This window comes from Sebastes umbrosus, chromosome 8 (genome assembly GCF_015220745.1).
Source record: "Sebastes umbrosus isolate fSebUmb1 chromosome 8, fSebUmb1.pri, whole genome shotgun sequence".
Classification (NCBI taxonomy): Eukaryota; Metazoa; Chordata; class Actinopteri; order Perciformes; family Sebastidae; genus Sebastes; species Sebastes umbrosus.
Window position 1 is genome coordinate 29,427,122 of NC_051276.1, and position 24,000 is coordinate 29,451,121.

The following is a 24,000-nucleotide window of genomic DNA, read 5'->3' on the forward strand; positions in this document are numbered from 1 at the left end:
TATGATTATCATAAAGTGGGCATGTCTGTAAAGGGGAGACTCGTGGGTACCCATAGAACCCATTTTCATTCACATATCTTGAGGTCAAAGGTCAAGGGACCCCTTTGAAAATGGCCATGACAGTTTTTCCTCGCCAAAATTTAGTGTAAGTTTGGAGCGTTGTTTAGGTTCCAATGGATTCATTATGTTTTTATAGTTTCATGTGATGCCAGTATCTTTACTCTAGCTTTAAAACTGAGCCCGCTACAACCTAAAAATCGCAAGTTGCATTAAAGCATTAAAGAAATTAGTGGCGTTAATACTAATTTGTGTTAACGTGTTATTATGGCGTTAACTTTGACAGCCCTAATTTGAAAACATTTTTAAATGTACTTTTTGAGTACCAACCAAAATGTTCCTTAGCATCAAGTATAGAATGAACCGCTATCAACAGGCATCGGACATTTTTCAACTGATTAAAAAATCCACACACACAATTTCAACATGAGGCCACAGCTTTGCACAGCTGTGGCTCCATGCACCCCTACATGTTGTGTTAATGCAGTTTTCCACCCTGATGTGACACAGCATACAAGCTTGCATGTAGTACTGCCACACACACACACACACACACACACACACCCTTTAGCCTCCGTCCCCAAGGTCCATGCATGCACGCGCTCTGTCACACACATATGCCCAATCCACAAGCCAATAACACCCTGCAAACTAATAAGCTTCCAGTAACCGACCCTCACCCCATAAACACACACACACACACATATACCACACCACACACACTCACACACACACAGTGGGAATTCTTGCTACCCCCCACCATGCCTCCAGGTGTCCGGTCCAAATGTCAGCCCAGGAAAAAGGGCCCCTCCGCTGGGGCAACCAGTGAAGAAGCTCCCCCTACCCTTCCCAGCCCACTGGAGGCATGCTTGCACGCACACTCATGCACACTCACACACTCACATCTCCCTCTGCCATGCCCTCTTTCTCTAATAAGCATCCAAACATAAACACACACAGTGCCAAATGGATCAAGTGGCTGGCTGACTGAAGGGGATGGAGCAGAGAGAGACAGACAGAGAAACATTTTGTTTTTCCGTGCCTTCCTGTTTAGCCACAAAATTGGGAATGTGTGTCTCTAATTTACAAGTTTCAGACAGACAGACACACAAAGCAGCCGCCATGAATAAAGATTTGTGGTGATTATAACGGCGTACTGGGAACTGAGATACACAGCAACTGTTTATGCAATAAACATCGGTTATAAGTGCTAATTTAATTTAGGAGAGGAGGAGGAGAGAGGAGAGGAGAGGAGAGGAGAGGAGGAGGAGAGGAGAGGAGAGGAGAGGAGAGGTAGAGAGGAGGAGAGGAGAGGACGGGAGGGGACGGGAGAGGACAGGAGAGGAGGAGAGGAGGAGAGGAGGAGAGGAGGAGAGAGGCAAGGAAAGGCAAGGAAAGGAGAGGGAGAGGGAGAGGGAGAGGGAGAGGGAGAGGAGAAAGAAATAAAAGGAGAGGAGAGAAGAAGAGAGGAGAAGGGTGAGACAGAGAATGCAGAAAGTAAGAGAAGGTAAGGACAAGCAGGAAACAGCTCAGCCCGTTGAATTAGTTCTAAGTGGTAATTTGCATGAAGATGAGGAGAACAGGAGGACAACTGGAGAGTTTAGATGAGGGGATGAAGAGGAGGACACAAAGAAGATGAGAAACAAAAGAGCAAAAAGCTTTGATATATAATTATGTCAACCAAATGCCAGCTTACGTAATTCAATTTTAACTTATATTTCTTTGTCTTTTACCCACCAAACAGAACGGCACTGTCATTAGTGTGAACCAGGTATGAAAGTTGAACTGTCATCAAAATAAGCAGCGCTTGATGGATTGAATTTACACCAAATTGAGGGTTGGAGCCCAACAATTTGTAAAAATGTCTTTGTTCTTTTACAATACAACATGTACCTTTATAAAAGAGCACAGCAATAATGCTAGCATGCACTCCTTTTGTGACATGTTTTTGTCACAGAAATAGCTTGTACATCGTGTACATGTATGAAGGTTAGCAGGAAGGCTAATAAGCACCGGCACAGCTCTGATTATGTGGAGAGACCTGGTTTCTCTCTGGAGAGCAGTGACACTAAAAGCAATTAGTTGGTCCTATCTTTCATATGAATAATCACAACAGCACTTTTATCCATTCGAATCAGTGTCAACAACCAGAACACAGGGCAAACTGTTGATTTATGCAGTAAATGGCATAAAGGACATTTAGAGTCAAACGGCACTATTATAATGATTATTGTGTCCATCTGCTCTTATTGTTCCAGGTTCCCATCTCAGAGAGTCGATGTGTGTTTATGTGTATGTAGGTGAATGCATCTCTCTCTGCTTGTTATTTGTGAGCGTCCATGTGTGTCTCTGGATGTCTGTGCTCATGTAGGTGTGCACACGTTTGTGTCTCGGAGCTCACCGGGTTTCAGGTTCCTCTCCTGCAGCACAGACAGCCACTTGGCCCCGGTACCAAAGATAGTGATGCTAGAGGAGAGAAAAAGACAGACTGAAATTATTTTTTCAAGCATACAAATATGAAGGATAAGTCTTGCATTATTTTTCAACATAAAAAAAATATTCAACATCCCATAAGCAGAAGTCCATTATTTTGGGGAGAACTTGCGTCAGCGTTGCCAACAATGACAGCCATTGCAAAAGCCCTCCTACACACATGTACTGTATTCTGCATTGTGACAGCAGAAACTTTTAACAACAGAACCAAATTAGCAAACATTATGAATCATCCTCTCGGGTGGTATGAATACTTTTGCCAATTTTCATGGCAATCTGGTCGGTCATTTTTGAGATATCTCGCTCAAAACCAAAGTGTTGGACAGATAATTGGATGGACAGATGAACTGTGTGACATCATGATCCTTTATCTGGGATTTCTAGATTGTGCCCATCAAAATTAAACACAACTCTTCTCTAACATATCAATGCTTTAGTCCCCAACTAGCTTACCTTCATCTGGACGGTGATGAATATTATAGTATATTGGAGAAGGGTTGGATGTAGACCTGACAAAGTTAATGCGTTAATAAAGCGTTTACGCAAATTCGTTTTAACGCCACTAATTTCTTTAACGCAACTTGCGATTTATGGGTTGTAGTGGGCTCAGTTTTAAAGCTAGAGTGAAGATACTGGTATCATATGAAACTAGAAAACCTTAAGAATCCATTGGTACCAACCATGTAATATTACCTTGCCGCAAAGGAGGTTAAATCATACTACATATGTGCAATTAATTTTGGCGAGGAAAAACTGGCATGGCCATTTTCCAAGGGGTCCCTTGACCTCTGACCTCCAGATATGTGACTGAAAATGGGTTATGATTTGAGCATATTTTTTATGCTAAATGCAGTACCTGTGAGGGTTTCTGGACAATATTTGTCATTGTTTTGTGTTGTTAATTGATTTCAAATAATAAATATATACATACATTTGCATAAAGCAAGCATATTTGCCCACTCCCATGTAGATAAGAGTATTAAATACTTGACAAATCTCCCTTTAAGATACATTTTGAACTTAATTACTTTGTGATTAATCATGGACAATCATGCGATTAATCGCAATTGCCAAATGAGCACAAAGAAATGCATCTTCCGCCTGCCAACAATAAAACCCTAGAATTCCCGCCTTGCGGTTGTATGCGTCTGACAACCAGCCGAGGTGCAGTTCCCATCCATGTCTGTCAAAACTATCACTTCATCATTTTATCCAACATTTGTGTGAAATTGTCATTATTGGTATATTAATTCTTGAGTTATGGCCAAAAATGTGTTTTGTGAGGTCATAGTGACCTTGACCTTTGACCACCAAATTTTAATCAGTTCATCCAAGTTAATGTTTGTGCCAGATGCATTGAAATTTGCTCAAGGCGTTCCTGGGATATTACATTCACAAGAATGGTCCGGACGGATGGACAACCCGAAAACATAACGCCTCCGGGGCCACGGCTATCACAAAGGCATAAAAAAAACTGGGGCAAATACAGCGGTAGCATTTGAAAGTGTCTACGAGATGGCCGCACCTTTGCCATGGTTGCACTGCACTGATAACCATATAGAGGTGTTACAGTATAATGTCATCAGGGGGCACTCAGCTTCACACACAGCTTCGCACAAGTAAACTGACTTCTGCACTGTGGAGTGGGATGTGATGTCACATCAGAGCCTACTCCATTTTTTTTTTGATAAATAGCTTTTACTCTTAAGTTTGCAAGTGGGAGTCAAAGTGAAGAATTTGGCCCCAGAGAACAATTTGGAGGAGGTTGAGTGGTAGAGGGAGCTGAAGCAGCAACTCTCCTCTACTGGCAGAGGAATAGTGAGAACAGTAATATGTTACTATTCAGCTGCTGATGGTGAAGCATGAATGAATGACCCGATGTAAGCGTGACTTCAGTGCTCAGCCTGAACCGACTATGCTCCATTTGCTGCCCTGGATCTATGCATGACGAGGCATAATTTCTGTGTGCTGGATGTAAAAATATATAAAAAGGGCATCAGTTACCGAACAGCCTTTGCTCTTAATCCCATCTGCTCCAGTGGAGCTGTACTAGGACGCTCCCAGGAGAGGAGTGTGTGTCACTGTGTAAATGTAAAGCAAGGTGATGCTGAAACAGAGCTTGTGTGCTCCAGTCAGCCCTTCACGGATAGATGAGAAAAATTAAGAAACACAACTGATTAGGAATTGACTTTCAACTGAAAAAAGAAGAGTCAAACACAATAATGGTCAGTCTAGCATGAGAGGACAACATGTCTCTTTTGTAAATGATTCACAAGGAAATAGTTCAGAGGAGACTGTATTGACAGGATGTTTGCACACAACAACCCTGAAATGGAGTGATGTTGGAAGGTGGCTTTCTTCTGTGTGGATGGAAGTCATCCTGACAGCTGACAACAGTTGGACAACATGTGGAAAACAAGAAAGTGACAAAACGTCACTTCTGTGTTCCCCTGCAGTTTTAATTCTGAAACAAAGAGCCTTTTAAAGTCTGCCTCTGCGGACGGCTCTGTTTGTGTCTCCGTCTGTGTCTTTTCCGAGTTATTTTTGTTGACGTCAAATCAATCAAATTGCCTCCCATCGCTACGGTAACCATGCATGCCAATCAAAAAAAGATCAGAAAGAAATCGGTCTCTGGGAAACAAAACAACTGTCTGATGCTTGATTGGTCAATAACCAGGAATTGGTTTGCAGTGAAAGATGTGATTTGCTCTCAGATGTTGGTATTGATTGATGGTAATAAGGGCTGGTGATAGGGTGAGGGAGGGGGGGGGGTATATGAGATGAAAGGGCAAAGGTCCAAAGAAGTAATATCTCAAAAGCAATAATGTGAATGATACGTGCACTGGCCTAATGCATGTGCACACTTCACCCAGTCCATGCTGCCGCTGCATGCCTCACCATTTATCCCCATTCCGCCCGCTTTCTGTAAGTGTCTTATCTTGAAATCTTATATCACAGAATATGTCATTTTAAATCACGTTCTTATCTGATTCATTGTCAATCCAAATCTGGATTTGTTTGAGAAACTGTTAAGGGACACTGCAAATTAACCAGACGTGAATGTCTGTTTTTGGCTAATCCAGTGAGTAAGACACTGACACATACTGTTGTATGGCCTGGCTCAGGTTAAACCCTTTGTAAAACATGAACACATACATAGAGAGTATGACGGCCATAGAAATTTCTTTTATTATCTAGTTTGACAGATTTTCCAGTGTAAAATGTTGCCAAATTGCTGAAATTTTGCTAGCTTTGGCTTACGTTACACTCTCCGCTAATATAGCACCTGCCCAATAACACGCAGATAGCGTGATATCGGATCGGTGCATTGACTCGCATATTCGCCAATTCCCAATCAAGCATTTTAGGCTGTATCGGAGGCATTTCTGATACTGATATCAGTATCGGAACAACTCTAAATGATATACCTCCAATATTAAGAGTCTTGATTTCTAATTCTGAAGGTTATTCTTTCCATATTCTAAAATGTTCCTGTTCCAGTTTTTTAAATTAAGATCCAATTTCTTTATTCTATACAGGTAAAACATAAAAAAAACTTAATTATGAAAAAGAGAAATTAGATTGTACAAGAGTATACACACCTTTATTTAAGTAATAATGGTGTGTGTATATACATGTGGTAAGTGTTGTATTTTGAATGGCCGGATAGATAAGGTCCATAACTGCTCTCCACATTCACTTACAGCCACCAGATGCAGCAGATGACGCACATAAACTGAAACTCAAAGACCCCATTTGTTACCTGCACACACACACAGTCACTCTCCATTCTATCCATCATCTCTGACCCCCCATCGCATCTGGATTTGTTTCGTTGCTGGCTGCCACGGAAAGGGTCAGTCTATTCTGATTGGAGGCAGGTGGCCAGGTGTGGCTGCTAATTGGGTGTTTAGGATGGAGGGCGGAGGAGTCGCTGTGAGTCTCCCTTTGTGAGAGTGTGCGTCTGCATGTGTAGATGCACATGTGTGTCTGTTTCAAGGGAGACATGTTGCTGGAAGCTACTGAGCCAATAAGAGACACTCGAAGCCAATCAGACACACGAGCGCCTCCGAGCAGCGATAACGTTAATGTGTCTCTATGCGTGTCTTGATGGAGCAATTGAAGTCCCACTTGTCGGTGCATGTTTTCTAAACTACTCTCGCACTTATCCTCCACCCCAGGAAGAATCGTAATATAAAAATGGACCATTGCTCTCTTCTCAGGTGTCAGGGACTACGAGGAACAGCTTGAAACCATCGTTTGATGGTGTAATTGTTTACAGATTTGCAAATATGATTATGTAAATTATGCTTCTATTCAGTTGTTAACTGTGAACATGAATGCTAATAAACTCAATATTAAAAGTGTGAAGCACTACATCCTTTTTGAAAATCTATGTATACAAGAGGACTTGTTCAGTGTGATAGACAGCCTCCATATCATGTCAGGAAGTGCTATTAAATTAAATTAATTTCCTATGAACCTTGTTACTTCCTCTCACAAACAGGATGCTTATTTTGTTTTAAAGTGAATCGATATGCTGCGTGTAGCACTTTAAAAAGTATGGGTGTTGTTTAGTTTGTGAAAATAATCTTTGCAAAAGATTTGATGAAGTCTCCAGTTTACAACATTTAGACACAGCTAGAAGAGAAGAGGATATTTAAAATGATTATGCCCACATGTCTAAAACTGTAACTGAGCTGGCAAGATGCAATCTGCTAAACTAAACTGTATCTGTACTCATCTCCTCCAATGAGGAGAATGTTGCATTGGCAAGAGACAACATTTCTATAGTTGGTACAAAACTACAGCAGGGATCTTTTCTGACATCTCAGCTCGACACATAATGGACAAAAGATGGAAGAGACAAGAAGATCCTCAGAGGAAAACAGAGGAGCCTCCAAAGTCCCGTTCATACACAGAACCTGTCAGAGGTAGAAATGTTGTAACCTTTCGATTGTGTTATCCAGGAATGCTGCTGCTGCTTTAGTTTTTCACTACGGCCCTGGTGGAGAGTCTCAATAAATCTTTCTTTCCTACATGAAACCGGCAGGGAAAGTTGTCAGAGCATTTAGAGGTTAGGGTGCATGCAATAAAAAGTGAGACAACGTATGAAGATCGCAGCCTCTGTCTATTTAGTGACACTGACATCCATGTTCAGTGTTGGGCAAGCTACTCAGTAAGTGGAATAAGTTACACTTGCTGATCTATATTCACCTTCACCCAGCTGCTGCACATACATGTACATGTACATGAACCAAAACAGGGTGGGTGCGCACAGAGACGCCCACACAGTCCATGTGTCTAAAAGACCTCGCACCTTACGCTTGGCACTTAGTATTCAAATTTCAGCTGAGGGTGCAAAATATTAAACTGAGGGTGCGATGCATGCTTTGACACCCTCAAAGAGCCGGGGCCTGACTCTTCCTCTCCCTCAGGGCACGGTCACACATGCACCAAGGCGATATTCGCCTGGAAGTTCACCAAAAATCAACTTGACGCGATGCAAAGATGCAGACTGACCTGCCGCGCATTCACTTCATCTTAACATAAGCCTACCTGGCACAAAAACCTAATTGTGGTCTGGTAACGCACCATAACTTGGATTAATAACTAATAAACTAATATAATTACTTTATAAATTACATCCATAAATGGTTTTGGAAATTGTAATCTCTTGCACTAGTGGTTTTCAAAGTGATCCCCAGCTAAAAGGGGAATCATTTACTTTCACTATAATTCTATCCATAAGTAACACAATGACAGAATGACTATTTTGGCAAAAAAATCTTATCAAATGGGGGTCCGTGGTCTAATTTGTGTAAGTTTAGGGGTTCTTGACGTGAAGTGCCTGCCTTACACTGCTAGTTACTGGGGAAAGTAACTGTCCAAAGGTACTGGTACTGATAAAAACATAGTAGTAGTATGTATATATGTATGTTTATGTAATACAAGTAGTATGACACCTTATTGTAATACATTTTGTGATTTATTTTCTCTCTATAAGGGTCTTTCTGGAAATAATATTCTAGATGAAGAGCTTCTACAGTGGCTCACATTAGTCTCTCTCAAACAGATTCTCAATATGTTGTGAAGAACAAAAAACTACCGGAGAACTAAAATTAAACAAGTCTTTTGAGACTCTCGGCATGCTTCAGCCCCCCCTCACCTTTTCCTTTTTCCTTTTCTCAAAAGCAGCAAATCTGCAGTAATCCATTTTAGCAAACAGAAAGTTTGTTATTACAGTACCACTGCTTTCTCATGATTGAAAATGCAATCTTTCAAAAATAAATATCTTTGAAGAGATTTAAAACTGGAAATGTCAATTGTTCTGCGTGATGCGGCAGAGGAGTACAACAGCAAAAGTAGTTATTACAATTCCACAACTAAGCAACAGAAGTTCAAGGCTACGAGGAGAAGCCTCAATGGAAATTTAAGACTCTCCAAGGCTGACAGATTTAGCCCCAATTAAAACGTCCAACCTCAATTCAGAAGATGAGGGTGTAAAAAAAATCACGTCAGCCTCTCCCAGAGGGTTTTTTCCACATAGCGTTAGGATCTGGAAAATGTGTCTGAGGTGGCAACATCAGCACTTAATTGGTTCAAAAATCTTCTCACAGTTTAAAAGGTTCTATCTGTTCATCTGTCATACTGGCAGCCCTCCAATGAATTCCTCTATGTGCTCATTTTTGTAACAGTATTTTAACATTGTTCACTCTATATTTACTCATTTTGGGCAAACAAACAGTGAAGTTGAAAGATTGGAACATTTATGTCATCAAAAAGCTTCAACAAACCAAATGATACTGTTGACGTTAACCAACCAGCATTAATGGCACAGTCCCTACTCTACCAGTTATTTTACCAGGGCACTAATAATCATATGAAGATCCTAATATCATCATCAGATCATTCAACTGACTGGTAAAGTTGTAAAAGGAGCTCATTAGCTTTGGGATCTACCAACAGATCCTGCTCTGAGTTTCTGCAGTAGAAGTACTTTTTCTTGGCACTTTGGCTCCATAATTCCCACTACTCCCCATCTGTGTCAAATCTTTCTCCCCATTACTCCCTCCCTTGCTGAAGGCAATATGCCATCCCTGCTGCACTAAAGACGTGTCTGTGGTATCACCGCCTTAAAAAGGGGATTACTTTTGCTGACCACAGTGCATCTTTAATTCATAATTTAACCACAGGTTGACTGCTCTAGCGGTGAGGTTGCTCAAGGCACATCGGGTTCAGTTGTTTAGTGAGAGATTTCCTTAAATGTTACTTGTGAACTGGCAAATTTGTTTGCAGGTGACACAAATTTCTTTTGTTACAGCAATGTTTTTCAAATATATGTGAACAAGCTAATGGTTTGCGTCAATTTGAGCTGGCGAACTGTATCTGATACATAGACTGTACAGTATATAAAGATGGACGACATGACAGCTCCTCAAAAAGTGAAGCCAAAACATCTCGAACGCCCTCTTGTGGCTGGCTGCAGTATAGATCATAAATCCCGCCCCTCCATGTAAGCGGATGGGACATTAGCCAAGGCCTATAGAAAGGAGGCTCCCTTCTCGTATCCAGCTATCCCAAGCCCTAAGGAAGTGCGCCGGGCTTTGATGCAAATTTTCGTAGTGGTCGAATGGTGGTACTACAACGTCCGTGTCCGTCATATGATGCCATTGGGCCCCAAAATACTTTTTCCCATAGACTTACATTGGGAAAAAGATGTCTGTAAATCAGCAGATCATTTTTTTGAGGTAAAAGAACTACCCAGTATGAACACTTGAATAGCCCTTATTTAAATCATTAGGTCCTAAAAGTTGGAAAATGCACTGAATCCAGAGTTATGGAGCCCGCCTCCAACGCTATATCCATTTCTCTTTATACATCCCTGGGCTATCCAGGATATTTTGGCTTCACTTCTGTACAGTGGGAGGAAGTGGAGACACATCGTCCATCGTTATATTCAGTCTATGATCTGATAGCACCCACTCTCGTCTTTCCATTAACTAAAAAAACTACTACTACTAGAGTTGTCTTCTCCCTGCTACTTTTTGGTAAGGGAATGTATGTATAGTAAATGCATGATGTGAATATATTGCGGGAAAGATTTCATACCCTAAAATGTACAAAATGAATGACTGAGTAAAGGCGAGTAAATGGAATACGGCATATGGGCTTAAAGGAAAAACTGACTTTCTCTGGGCAGAGCTCACACACGTAATTATATAACTCTTTCAGACGTACACAGAAGTAAACAATGGAACACATTAAATTTGAACCAATTAATTGCCTGCCTGCACACGTACACTCCCACACTATTGTCCTTGACCATTTCCTCTTTTTTCTTGCTGTCTTCACAAGACAATAGAAGATCAATACTGGGTTTAGCATCTGCTGTTTATGGTGGTGATAGTGGTGGTGGTGGGAGAGGGAGTCAAGACATTTACCAAGAGGATGTGCTGTGAATATCCTCTGTGCTACTTTGGAAAATATGTCTTGAGTGATGAAAAGGTAAGAGGTTATAGGGTATTTACAGTACAGTAGGTGGGTGTGGGTTTATTATACAGCATCTAATCCTAGTATCACAGGACCAAACTCTCAAATCTTTTCTCTACATTGATCGAACCCATTGTTATTCCTGGAACTGTGTTACCTCAAACTACACTATTAATGCAAACAGAGATGTTGCTCCAGAAAAGGGAAAATGTTTTACAAAGATGGAATCAGACAACGTCTCTGTGACTAGATGGTAAACTGTAGGTTTTTAGCCGTCTTGTAGTTTGACCTGGTTTTTGGGTTCATCCAAATTTACAACATCACCATCAATCTCAATAACAACGGGCTCAAGGGATGGCTGACCCTGCTGACTTAAAGTATCCTGTTCAGCTGAGTACAACACATCAGTGCACTTTCAAAATAACAGCGAGGCAGCTCATCTCATCAGCTCATCAAGAAGGAAGTCTGAAGCGTCTTTTTTACAACACTGTCTCGACAAATAAACTGCATTCTCAATTACGTTTTGAGGATATTTTCTCCCGGATTATGGTCACTTTTAAACAGTTTTAAACATGTGGTTAACGTTTGAAATTGAAACAAAACAACAAAAAAACTCAACAAATCTACTGAGTTAGGTTTAGGCAACAAAACTACTAGGTTAGGTTTAGTAAAAAAACATCATGGTTTGGCTTAAAATAACTACGTTTCACACGGGACTCAAACAGCGGTCTCCTGGGGGAACATCCGGTGTTTGTTGGACCCATCCACCTCATGATCATGGGCGCATAGTGGACTTAATTGCTTGTTATAATCATTATTATACCACGTAACTTTCAATAACGTTATTATTCCATGCAACTTTCATTAATGATCGCTCGATATACTACGTAACCTACTCAGCGTGTCGCTCGTTGTACATCATCACTTACTGCGGACATACAAACGTATTTGTGATATGTCAGAGACAGATGTAATGTGCGACAAAATGCAAATAACAGTTTAGTTGTATGTGAACATACATTTTTGGAGACAGGGCTGCTTTTGTATGTTTGAACTTTGAGCATGATTTTTTTTTTTAAAGTTATGTGAAACTGCATTTTGAATTTCTCCAACATCTCAGTACATTTACTACATATAGTACGATAAAACCTGGCGGCTCGACATGACAACTTTTGGCTAAGTTCGAAAAAGCCTGTTCCTATTTTCCACTGGGTTTGTTTCAACTATACAACAAATAATATCATTGCTTATCTATAAATTATTAACTCCATTCCCCCCTCTTTCTTTATGTTTGTCTCCTTTACGACCAACACATCCCTTTCCCCTCTCTCCTCTCATTTAAATTAGTAGGTAAATAATGAATGTTTATTGTATGATCGGTTGCTGAGAGTCTCCGTTCTGGATGCACATTATAACCAGCGGAAATCTTTATTCATGGGTCTGCTCTTGTGTGCAAGTTGTCAATTAGGGAAACGCATTATCAATTCTGTGGTTGGAAACAAAACCTCCAAGGAAAACCTTACCCTTTGCTCAGGCTCTCTTCCTCACTTTTGTTTGAATATCCCAATCCCTTTTGCTTCTTTCATTGTACTTTTTTTTGTCTCTATGTCCGTCTCTCTGCTCTTCATCTCCCAAAATATTATATTAAAAGGGAATATACGGGTCTTATGTCAGTTGCACCATTTGTGTTGAAAACGCAACATGGGTTGGGCCACACTGCTACAGTAGGAACTGGTTAAAATCTGGAGAGAAATTGTGTGTTTTCATGTTTTTCCAGATGTTGGACAATGGACATGGACAATCATCATCACCGGAGCCTTCATAACAGATGTGTGTTTTCACAGAACAATTTCAATTTGGGGTTTGAAATAAAAATCATAGCAAATCAAAGCAAAACAATTCAGTCATTGTCCCTCCGTTTTGTTAGCCTCTCCTGTTTGTGTGTTTTTGTGCTTGTGTGCGTGTGTGTCTAACTCACCCCAGCTGGTCCGCCAGGTTCCACAGTACATTGGGTGTGGGCATTAGTGGTGAACCATCATATAAAACCACAGAGGCTCCCACTGACAGAGCAGACACCAGCCAGTTCCACATCATCCAGCCGGTCTGAGGACAGCACACACACACACAAACCCAACGGTCAGTTTATCTGGTATAAACACTCCTTTCTCATCAACATGGATAAATTGGTAGCAAAATGGACAACTGCTGCAGACTGTGTATCTGTGGTTGACATAATTGTGTTTCTCTTTTTTCTGCATGCTGAACTTTGGCATCATCCCCAATACATACGCATATATAGATGGTAACGTTAGCTTTACAGATAACTGTCTGTGCAGAAATTATTTTTTGAATAGATGCAAATAACACATTTATACTTCATGCAAAAAACTGCATAGTTTTTGCCCCAAACTGCATGTGATTATCATAAATTGGACATGTCTGTAAAGGGGAGGCATGTCAGTAATCATAGAATATCTTGAGGTCAGAGGTCAAGGGACCCCTTTGAAAATGTCTATGCCAGTTTTTCCTCGCCAAAATTTACTTCGGCGTGTTGCTGAGTCTCCTTCCCGAAAAGCAAAATGACATGGTTGGTACCAATGGATTCCTTAGGTTTTCTGGGTTATAGTTTCATATGATATCAGTAACTTCACTCTAACTCTAAAACTGAGCCTGCTACAGCCTCTGAAAGACAGTGAAGTCAGTCGATTCTCAGAGGGTTAATCAACATAACATTATGTTCCTCAGTGTTTACCATCAAAAGGAACTAGGCTCTTCCAGGAACAACTACAAATTATGCACAGCTTTGACCTTCAGCACTGAATGCTGCTCATTAGATGAGATCTGTTGCCTGTGTGTTTGCGTGTGTACGTGTGTGTCTTTGTAACCAGGCTCATGATTAAAAAGTACCCCACAATACTAAACACACATATTACCTCTGCTAGTAACTGAGAAGAGACAGCAAGGGAGCGCTGGAAAGTTCCCCAGATCTTAAACACTTTAGTACCATGAGTATGTCATTTTTATATTGTGAAATAACTGTGGACCTACCGTGGTGTAGTAAATGATGACATCACTGCTGGTCATATTGCCGTGGAGGATGTGTTCTTTCAAGTGTTGGATGAGCGTGCCCTACAGAGAACGAGAGACCAAGCAAGAAAGAGACAATGAAGGTTTTTGTTCATAGTTTCATTTATGACATTGACATTTGTTGATTGTTACCTCTGTCTGCATGTTGTTTATCAACAGAAGTAACAGTGCTGATATGGTACACATACATTTGACATACAGAATGCCAAAGACACCAGCATATTACAGGCTGTAAAATTCAAATTATAACAATATCTTTTCAAAAAAGTTCATAAACCCCATCGTCAGTTATGCAAAACAAGGCCCTGACACACCAAGCCGACGGTCAGCGATGGGACAGTTTGGGGCCGTCTGTGAGCGTCTGTTGGACTAGTTTTTGCTGTCTGTCCCGCACCGTCGGCTCTAGCCTACACCTGTTGGAGGTTTTCATGCTGATTCAGCATGTTGGATTGGCGGCGGAGCTCGTCAGTGAGAGAAATCACTCTGATTGGCTGTTCAGCTTAAATGAATCAGTGCACGAGGAGAAAATCGGAAGTGAGGAAAGCAAGCAAACCAGTAAAGTCAAGAGGGCAAACAACCCATCTGATCTAAATGCTGCTTTGTTTCATGTACGTATCATGACAACACTTGTATATCCGCCTTCCTCGGTCGTCCGGTTTCCCTTTTTGAATGACGAGTACAGACTACCGCCGCCTGCTGGTAGGAGAGTTATTCCCTCTCACGTAGGCACAGAACGTACGCGCTAACTGGCCGTCAGCTGTAGTCTTTGCAGTGTGTTCAAGTACAACCTGTCGGCCAAGACGCCAACGGCACTATTTCTTTGACGTCGGTTTAGTGTGTCTGGGCCTTTAAGGTGAACTCTGCCACAGTCACCAACCCATCACAGTTGGATAGGTTATTATTATCGCTGGTGGAGCATCTAAACTGTATGAGTGTGTGTGTTTTAGTTTTGAGCCTTAATGTGTACGTTCCTGTTCCGCATAAACAGGTGCTCCGTGTGTGTGTGTGTGTGTGTGTGTGTGTGTGTGTGTTAGTGTGCATATAATCTTTGGCAGGACCTGTCCTTTGGAGCGTGCCATCTTGCTACTGACAGCATGTTAACAGAGCCGTAACAAAGCAGAAAGCGCAACAGTGCCGGGGCTAATTGGTAGAGCCAAAGAGGACTGCCAGCGTCGCAATACAAAATGTTTTCACCAACGCATTACGGTCCAATTATCGGCAGCATGGGGAGAAGGACGGGGCACAACAGAAAGAGACAGAGAGGAAGACAATAATAGAAAGAAAGAAAAGGGAGCTCGAGGAAAGACGAAGTAAATCAGGGGAAAAAAACCTAATGAGAGACTCTGAAAGGGAGGACTAAGTGGGAAAAAATTGAAAATGCGTGCAAGTTAAAGATAGAAAAGCCAATGTGAAAGAAGGCGGGAGGGTAAAGCAAGAAACAGAGAAAAACTGGAGAAAGAAAAAATCGGTGTGTGAGAGAGGGAGAACGTTTTGTGAAAATGTGTGAATATATTTGTTTGAGTGTGTTAACCCGTTTTGCATGTTGAGTGTTTCAGCCTTCAAAGTGCAGTGGTCCTTTTGAAATCACACATTCATCTGACACTCTCCCTCACTCAGATGTGGTTTTGTAGCAGGAAAGAAAAATGTCATTCATGGACTCTCCTGAGAGGGAATAACCTTTCCAAGCTCTGCTGATGGAGGTTTGCTGCCATCTTGTGGTGGAAAATGTAACATAAACCCAAATGACAGGCATACAGTTATATTACTGCTACTGTGAAGCTCGCCAAGAGTGACTCAAATTTTGTAAAAATGATTACAAAGATTAATTTTTCTTTAAAAAAGGTACTGAAAAATAGAAGTATGATATAATCTCAAAGCATGACAGAGGTCTCCTACAATTCACTACATCATTACATCATAAAACAGTGGTTTTGCTCTTAATGTGTCAACTGTGTACTATAACTAGATCTCTTTGACAGCTGTAATATTGAGAGAGTGGGAGCTTCCATTAGCCTTTTGAATTTAGGGATCATATTTTCATGATCAAAAGCTCCAGACCAGCTACTAAATGGAGATTAGGGTGAAGGTTTTTACAACTGCCATTTGCAAGGTCAAGAATTAACTTTAAACCTTAGCTCTTAAAAAAAAAAAAAAGAGAATTCTTTAAAGTGTCCAGAAAGAAATGAACATTTGACCATCCATAATGCTGAGGCGGTAACCTCGGTTCTGAGAAGTGAAGCCAATGCTGAAGTGCCTTAAACTTGCATTCTTTCTAATAGCCAGCAGGGGGCGACTCCTCTGGTTGCAAAAAGAAGTCTGATTGTATAGAAGTCTATGAGAAAATGATCCTACTTCTCACTTGATTTATTAACTCAGTAAACATTGTAAACATGAGTTTATGGTCTCAATCACTAGTTTCAAGTCTTCTTCAATACAGCATGATGTTCATTTAGTAAATTATGGTCCCATTTAGAGTCAAATAGACCATAAAGCAGGGGATGCTTTAGGGCGTGGCTACCTTGTGATTGACAGGTCGCTACCACGGCGTTGTCCGGTCTGGGAGTTGTCTGTGTTTTCGTCGTAGAACTTTAACACTTTTACAGTTTGTTTTCAGTTTATGAAAGTTACATTTTTATCACCTAAACATGTCTTATTCAGTGTTCGGTTGTACTTAGCTCCACCCTCTCACGTCACTTCTGGTCGCAAAAAAACAAGATGACGACGGCCAAAAGGCCGAACTTGAAACTTCAAAACGGGAGTCCACAAACCAATGGGTGACATCACGGTGACTACGTCCACTTCTTATATACAGTCTATGATAATGCCATAACTACTGGGCAAACTATCTGCTGATCAAGATCATGTGATATGATCGAAAGCTCCAGAACAGCTAAAAAATGGACTCTAAACTTTAGCGTTTAGGTTTCACTAAGCAATTTTGACTTCTTTCCTCTCCTTCTTCTTTTCTGGCCTTGTAGGGAACATCCCCTTCTTTTCAAATTGTTCACACGTGTATTAATATAAATGGTGTGCACTGAATAGCAAACTGTACATGTGGGCCAACCCAGGAGAGCTCTGCAAACAGATGCGACCAGCGTGTGCTAATGTGTGTGTGTGTGTGTGAGAGAGACAGCTGCGGTCCATCTGACCCATGTGGAGCAGTAACAAGAAAATGTGCAACGAAATCGGCAACTGAAGTGTCACTTTGTTTTGAATTGTAAATGTGTCCCTTATTCCAAATGTTTTACATAATATAATCAATGAAAATCATATATATATCAGCAGTGTGTGTGTGAGAAACAGTTTTTATGTCCGCTCAACAAACAGAGAGAGGGAGAGTGATCCATATTTATGATGTTTTTCTTACCCCAGCAGAGTGGACCATACATTTAGGAGCTCCTGTGGTGCCTGAAGAGTACATGATGAACAGAGGGTGACTGAATGGAAGCTGCTCAAACTCCAGCTGAGGAAACTGGTCAGCCTCACCGTGACCAGACGCCAAGAAGTCGTCTATAAATACACTGCGGAGAGTCAAAGCAGAAATGAATAAAAAGACTGTTACAACATCGGCTTGAGAGCAGTGCCTGAAATAGACCGGTACCGAGTATCTTTACTTCTTATTGTATACAGGTGGCGGTACGCAATGTTAAGCGCTAAACGAAGGAAATAAATGCTTCAGGTCGCAGGGCTGCGTGTTTTTGTGTACAATTTGATTTGTATAAATAGCTTAATAAAACGTTTTTATTAACCAAACAGGCTACATTTATGTGTAAACTGTAGAAAAGAAAGTCGTATGTACTGAATTGCATGCAAAAAAAATTATTTGAAGTGTGATATATTACCAAGATATGCATATATATTAGGGCTGTCAATCGATTAAGATATTTAATCGCGATTAATTGCATGATTGTTCATAGTTAATCACAATTGATCGCAAATTAATCATTTTTATCTGTTCAAAATGTACCTTAAAAGGGAGATTTGTCAAGTATTTAATACTCTTATCAACATGAGAGTGGGCAAATATGCTTGCTTCAAGCAAAAGTATGTATATATTTATTATTAGAAATCAATTAACAACACAAAACAATGACAAATATTGTCCAGAAACCCTCACAGGTACTGCATTTAGCATAAAAAAATATATGCTCAAATCATAACATGGCAAACTGCAGCCCAACAGGCAACAACAGCTGTCAGTGTGTCAGTGTGCTGACTTGACTATGACTTGCCCTAAACTGATGCGATCATCATAAAGTAGGCATGTCTGTAAAGGGGAGACTCGTGGGTACCCATAGAACCCATTTTCATTCGCATATCTTGAAGTCAGAGGTCAAGGGACCCCTTTGAAAATGGCCATGCCAGTTTTTCGTCGCAAAACTTTAGTGTAAGTTTGGAGAATTATTTAACCTCCTTCCCAACAAGCTAGTATGACACGGCTGGTACCAATGGATTCCTTAGGTTTTTTCTAGTTTCATATGATGTCACAATAACATTGACAGCCCTAATATAAATATAAATATAATCAATATACTTGCGATGATCATGTCATCTAACTGATGAATTAGGGTACTGGCAACTTTTTTGGTCCAATTCAGACACTGGAAGAGAGAACGTCTCTGACCTGCTCTCAGATACAAATATCTGTTTCTCTGTTTTAACACTTCAGTGTTGTTGTATCCACAGACACACACCTGTTGGGGATCTTGGAGAGGTCAGTCTCGTCTTTGGAGCGAGCGTAGGGAATCACCACTACTTTCTTCAGGTCAGGCAGACCTACAGAGAGACAGAGAGAGAGTCTGATGCTTCATACTATAAACTTATGAAAGCATAAAGGGTTCCCAGAGGAATCCCAGTGTTATTTCCATGAACATGTTACACATTCTGGTTCTTTACAGAAGAGGATTTTTATTAGTGAGGGGCTCAAAGATGCTTAGTAATTCTCTGGACACTACTGTGGTAGCAGAATAAATCCTACGTCATACTTTACATCTATCCAGTATCTGTTATGCGTTAGTTCTTCCCACAGTTTCATGAATTGATAGTAATCTTGGAGTAAGAGCAGAAGCTTAAACCAAAAAATGTAAAAGACACATATATGTGGGTGCCAACCTTTGACAACACTGGTCAGCTTTTCTATGTGGTCGTGTGTTTTGCCGTTGTAAACCACTGCAGCAACAGAGAAGATCAGCTTGGGCTGGATTTGAGAAAACCTGTCAAGGACACCCTGAGAAAAAAAACAGAGAGACAGAGAGAGAGAGAGAGAGAGAGAGAGAGAGAGAGAGAGAGAGAGAGAGAGAGAGGGTTAAAACACTGGAGTAAGTAGACAGGAAGGGCACAGCAAAATAAAAGCCATCACTTACTGCAGTAAGAGCAGTAAATTTAAGCCTTGAAATGAAACATAAAATTACAGAGAATGAAGGAAGCAATGGCAGAATACAATGTGATTCAGATGGAGGAGATAAGAAGACAAAAACTACAAAAAATTAAATGTAGATTCTGCACAATATATACCTTTAGCTTGTACATCTGTACATTAATACCTACTTAAAGTGTAAACAAGACAAATATAGTCAAATAACTTCCTACTAAGGTTGTTTCTATTCTAAGTGTAATTCTCTGTTCTGCCAGGCGGGGCAGTAGCGCACCAGAAACAAGAAGCAGAGAACAAGATGGCAAAAAGAGCACTGAGGAAAGAGCTGCTGTAGGATGAAGTTAACTACACTCACACACCATATGTTGCCTGACAGACCTGGTTGTCCTTTTCCTATGTATGTATATGTTTGTTTGCATATGTGAGTGCCACAATCATGACCTGATAAAAGACCATTGATCCAGTACAACTCAGTAGTGTAGATAGAGGCATGAGCTCTGCCAGGATTAAGAGATAAAAATTGCCACTGTGACACTATTACTCAGAATATACGCTCTTCTAGCACTGATATGTACTTTAGAGTCCACAAAAAAGACATTACGATATGTCTAGACCAGCAGGTTCAATAGGTTTAGTTTATTTGTACTTGGAAAATAAATTTCTGGGAGGATATCTGTATGAGTGGCCACAAAAGTATTAACAGTCATGTATGGAAATAATTTGATTGGAAGATAAAATTTAGATTTTTCAGTTTCAACGTTTGATAAAGGTTCAGTATCAGCTTGATGTTGGAGGAAATGTGGGATGACTGGAGATCATTCACATATCTTCTGGAACTGTCCAGTGCTGCAGGGATTTTGGCAAGATATAAAACAGGAGATTGAAAAAAAATAATAATGAAAATTGCTTTCCCAATGGATCCTGTGTTGATTCTACTTGGAGAACCAGCTCGAAATGTAACAGGCAAAGACCAAAGATATGTACTACGTTTACTTCTACTGGTTGCTAGAAAAATGATAAGTGTAAATTGGAAGAAAGCACTTTCGCCGAAGCAAACCCAATGGACTCAGAAACTGAAAAAATGGAATGTATAACAGCAAAATTGCAAATGAAGATGGACATGTATAAAGATGGACTCCAGTTACATTGTACTGGACTGTCTAAGTGTTAGGATGTGAACAGATGTGCTCGGAAAATGGAAAAAAAAAGAAAAGAAAAACAGTTTTCAACAGTGTTTATGTTGTAGGATACTGACATTGAAATTTAAATGAAATTTTAATTAAATTAAAAAAAGAAAAGAAACTTGAGGTTAAGACTCAAATCTCTCCCTGCATGGGAAACTGTTTCTATTATAAAATCCAGTTTGAATGACTGAATACAATGAGAAAATAAAGTGTTGATGATACAATAGAATAAAAACTCAAACATATACAAATAAAGAAATACAAGCAACAAACAGTATAACACAGTCCTTACGTTGACTCCAAAGTCGACAGATGTGGAGCTCCAAATGGCTCCGATGCTGGCTGCTGCTAACATGGCCTCCACTGCATGGATACCGTTGGGAAGGTAGCCTGAAGGGTAGAGAGAGAGGAGGAAAACATTACGTTTGACCACCAAAATATTAATCACTTCATCCTTGAGTCCAAGTGGACGTTTGTGCCAAATTTGAAGAAATTCCCTCCAGATGTTCCTGAGGTATCGCGTTCACGAGAATGGACCGGACGGTCGATGGACAACCCCAAAACATGATGCCTCCAGCCACGTCTATCACCGTCACGGAGGCATAAAAACATTAGATTAGCCAGACTCAACACAGGAGCTCTCCTGCTATAAACACAGGGCTACTTTGTTGATAACATGTATCTAATCTAACATGATAAAACAATAATACAGCCGGTAGTTCCTGCAAGGCAAACATGCACTGTCACTTCCTATCAATCATCACTAATCAAGGTTTAATTGGTTGCTATACTGACTCATGCTCGCCGTAACCAGGAAGCTGATCCTGGCTGGATGACATCGGACACATCACCATCCTGCTACTTCGGCTCTACAGACACTCTCATAAATCATTATCCTGTCGCTCTGGACCAGCATAAATAGCGTCATGGATCATAATCTTACTACACACCTTGCCTGGCTGCAACTATAATGAATCACTATCTTGCTTTGCTGCAACAACACTGCTCTAACGTCAAAGCAACACACTGCTGATTAATCATGCATGCTGCTATAGAACTTTTCTAACCGCTGAATGAAAGTCAACTTGCCCTTCAGGACGTTAATGGGTATAATAAAATGCACCATTACAGTGCTAGTGTGTGAACATTTGGCTACTGTTTTCTTGTCCTACCAATTTATGAAACAGATATTCATTTCAAGGACTCATAAACTAGCAGGAGATGCAGGAAAAAAACGACTTCCCATTAAAATTCTGGTTTTAGCCCTGCGAGTTGAGCAGTAATTGGATAATTGTTACAACAACAAGCGTGTGACCCGTGGACCACTGGTTTGAAACATGCTGAGAAAAAACTTGTGTGACGTGAATCGCTCTGTGAACATATCCTGGAGGAAGGCTCTTAACCCCTGGGAAGCTACTCTGTGGTTAACTGTGGTAAACTTTGAGTCAACCAGGAAGTTTAAATTATTAGGAAATGAACAAAGTTGTTGTACAACCTAGTTAGTTTGGTAATACTGCAAGAATTTCCCCGCTGTCGGACTAATAATGGAATATTTTATCTCATCTTAAAGGGTAACTTCTGTAATTTTCCTATTTCCCCATGTTTTTGTGTCTAAGTGACTAATGGGGACAACAATTTTTGAAATAGGTCCAGTATTGAGAGATAACGGTGTAAAACCAGCAGCCACAAAACCAGCTACGAGGGCAAGTGAGCGACATCAATCTAACATAACGTCCACTAACAGTGCTTGTTTTTGCCACTGACAGGCTCACATTGTTATTATAAGTGTCTGACAACATTATGGAAAGGACCCTACAGAGAAATACAACTTTTTTCTTACCTTTCGCTTGATGCGGTCTGTTTGTTATTGTGTCCAAGTCTCGCTCAAGGAGAATCTGAATATCCGTATACTTTGGCTCAAATAAATATGGGCAGCCATCGAATCCAAAGACCTCGACCGCATTGTGGAAATCCTCTAAATATTCAGCCAGGACATTGAAAATATTTTAGATAACACTAAGCTACGCTTTCTGTACTCCAACACAACAAACTCTGCCCGTTTCTACCATGGATGTATTCCACTATTCCACCGCTGTCTCCCGGAAACACGTCAGCTCGCCAGATTTCACAACAAGACTTCTCCTTGAGTGAGACTCTTTCCATAATGTCAGACACTTATAATAACAATCAGAGCCTGTCATGGCAAAAACAAGCACTTTTAGTGGATGTAAATGACGGTGCCAGCTAGCCCCAATAGCACCATATTGCAGCCCGTGAGCAGCTGCTGTCTACAGCGCTCTCCCTCAATACTGGACCAATTACAGAAATGTTGTGCCTATTAGTCATTTAAACACAAAAACATGGGAAAACAGGGTTGAAAAAAAATGAAGTTACCCTTTAACATGTGTCGTAACCAGAGTTAAACCATATTGACCCCACATGTGCAACGTTGTAGAGCTACCACTGAAAATCACAACAGTCTAACTAGTAATTCAGTCTTGATTCTAGTCCAAGTTCAGCACTGGGATGTCCCAGTATAAAGTGAGAGGATGGTTGTCGTCAAATTTATTAGTCATCTGGAAAATTCTGGGTGGAGTTAGTTGAGGTTTTGTCTTTTAAATGTCGGTGAAGAACATCATGTCCTGCCGCAGAACTTGAAAAAGCAACTTTTATTATAGTTAACAAGAATATAATGGTCCCATTGGGAGTAACACAGCCATACTAAATAGGCCACATGTGTCACATATTCCATGTAGTGTGTGTGAGTAGTATCCCATTATTCCACATCCACTCAGAGTGAGGAAGTTTGTGTGCTACAGCAAAATGTGTCCTGCTGGTTAACAGTCTTCTGCAAGCTGCACCTTGTGTTGAAACCATTTAAACCGTTTTTATTTGTTTGTTTGTTACATATCATTTCACGTGATAATGCTGCTACATTTTTGTTTCCTATTACTGACTCCACATTCTTATTACGCAACAGTAAAAGACTGTGGTTGCATAATGTGTGTTTTTATCGTCACATAAATAAAAAAATATGCATTCCCCAATGGATGAGCAGTGGGCGTGAAGGCTGGATATAAGCTTCGTAACACGACCTATAGTAACCTCTAGGATAATCACAGCCTCGTGAAACTTTACAGCCACAAACTAGAGACCTAGAGCATTTAGAGGATGGATGGCTTTCCTAGCTCAGAACAGAAGTGCTCGCCATGCAATTGCCAAATTCTTGCAGAAATCTCCAAATGTCAAAACCTTTTGATACCAAATCAAAGCATGGCTTTTTCAATGGTGTTCCTCAAGGTCTCGGTGTTT

The 24,000-nt window shown here is 40.6% G+C and overlaps 1 protein-coding gene across 1 annotated transcript in view; it reads right to left on the reverse strand.

Annotated features, from left to right (window-relative positions):
• aacs (acetoacetyl-CoA synthetase) overlaps positions 1-24,000 on the reverse strand; it is a 43,679-nt gene that overhangs the window by 11,150 nt on the left and 8,529 nt on the right. The window contains exons 5-11 of the mRNA XM_037776671.1: positions 20,981-21,078; positions 19,243-19,357; positions 18,825-18,906; positions 17,498-17,651; positions 14,092-14,172; positions 13,022-13,146; positions 2,459-2,523 (exon numbers count right to left, since the gene is read on the reverse strand). Of these exons, the coding sequence (XP_037632599.1) occupies positions 2,459-2,523; positions 13,022-13,146; positions 14,092-14,172; positions 17,498-17,651; positions 18,825-18,906; positions 19,243-19,357; positions 20,981-21,078 (720 nt within the window). The remainder of the gene's footprint in view (positions 1-2,458; positions 2,524-13,021; positions 13,147-14,091; positions 14,173-17,497; positions 17,652-18,824; positions 18,907-19,242; positions 19,358-20,980; positions 21,079-24,000) is intronic.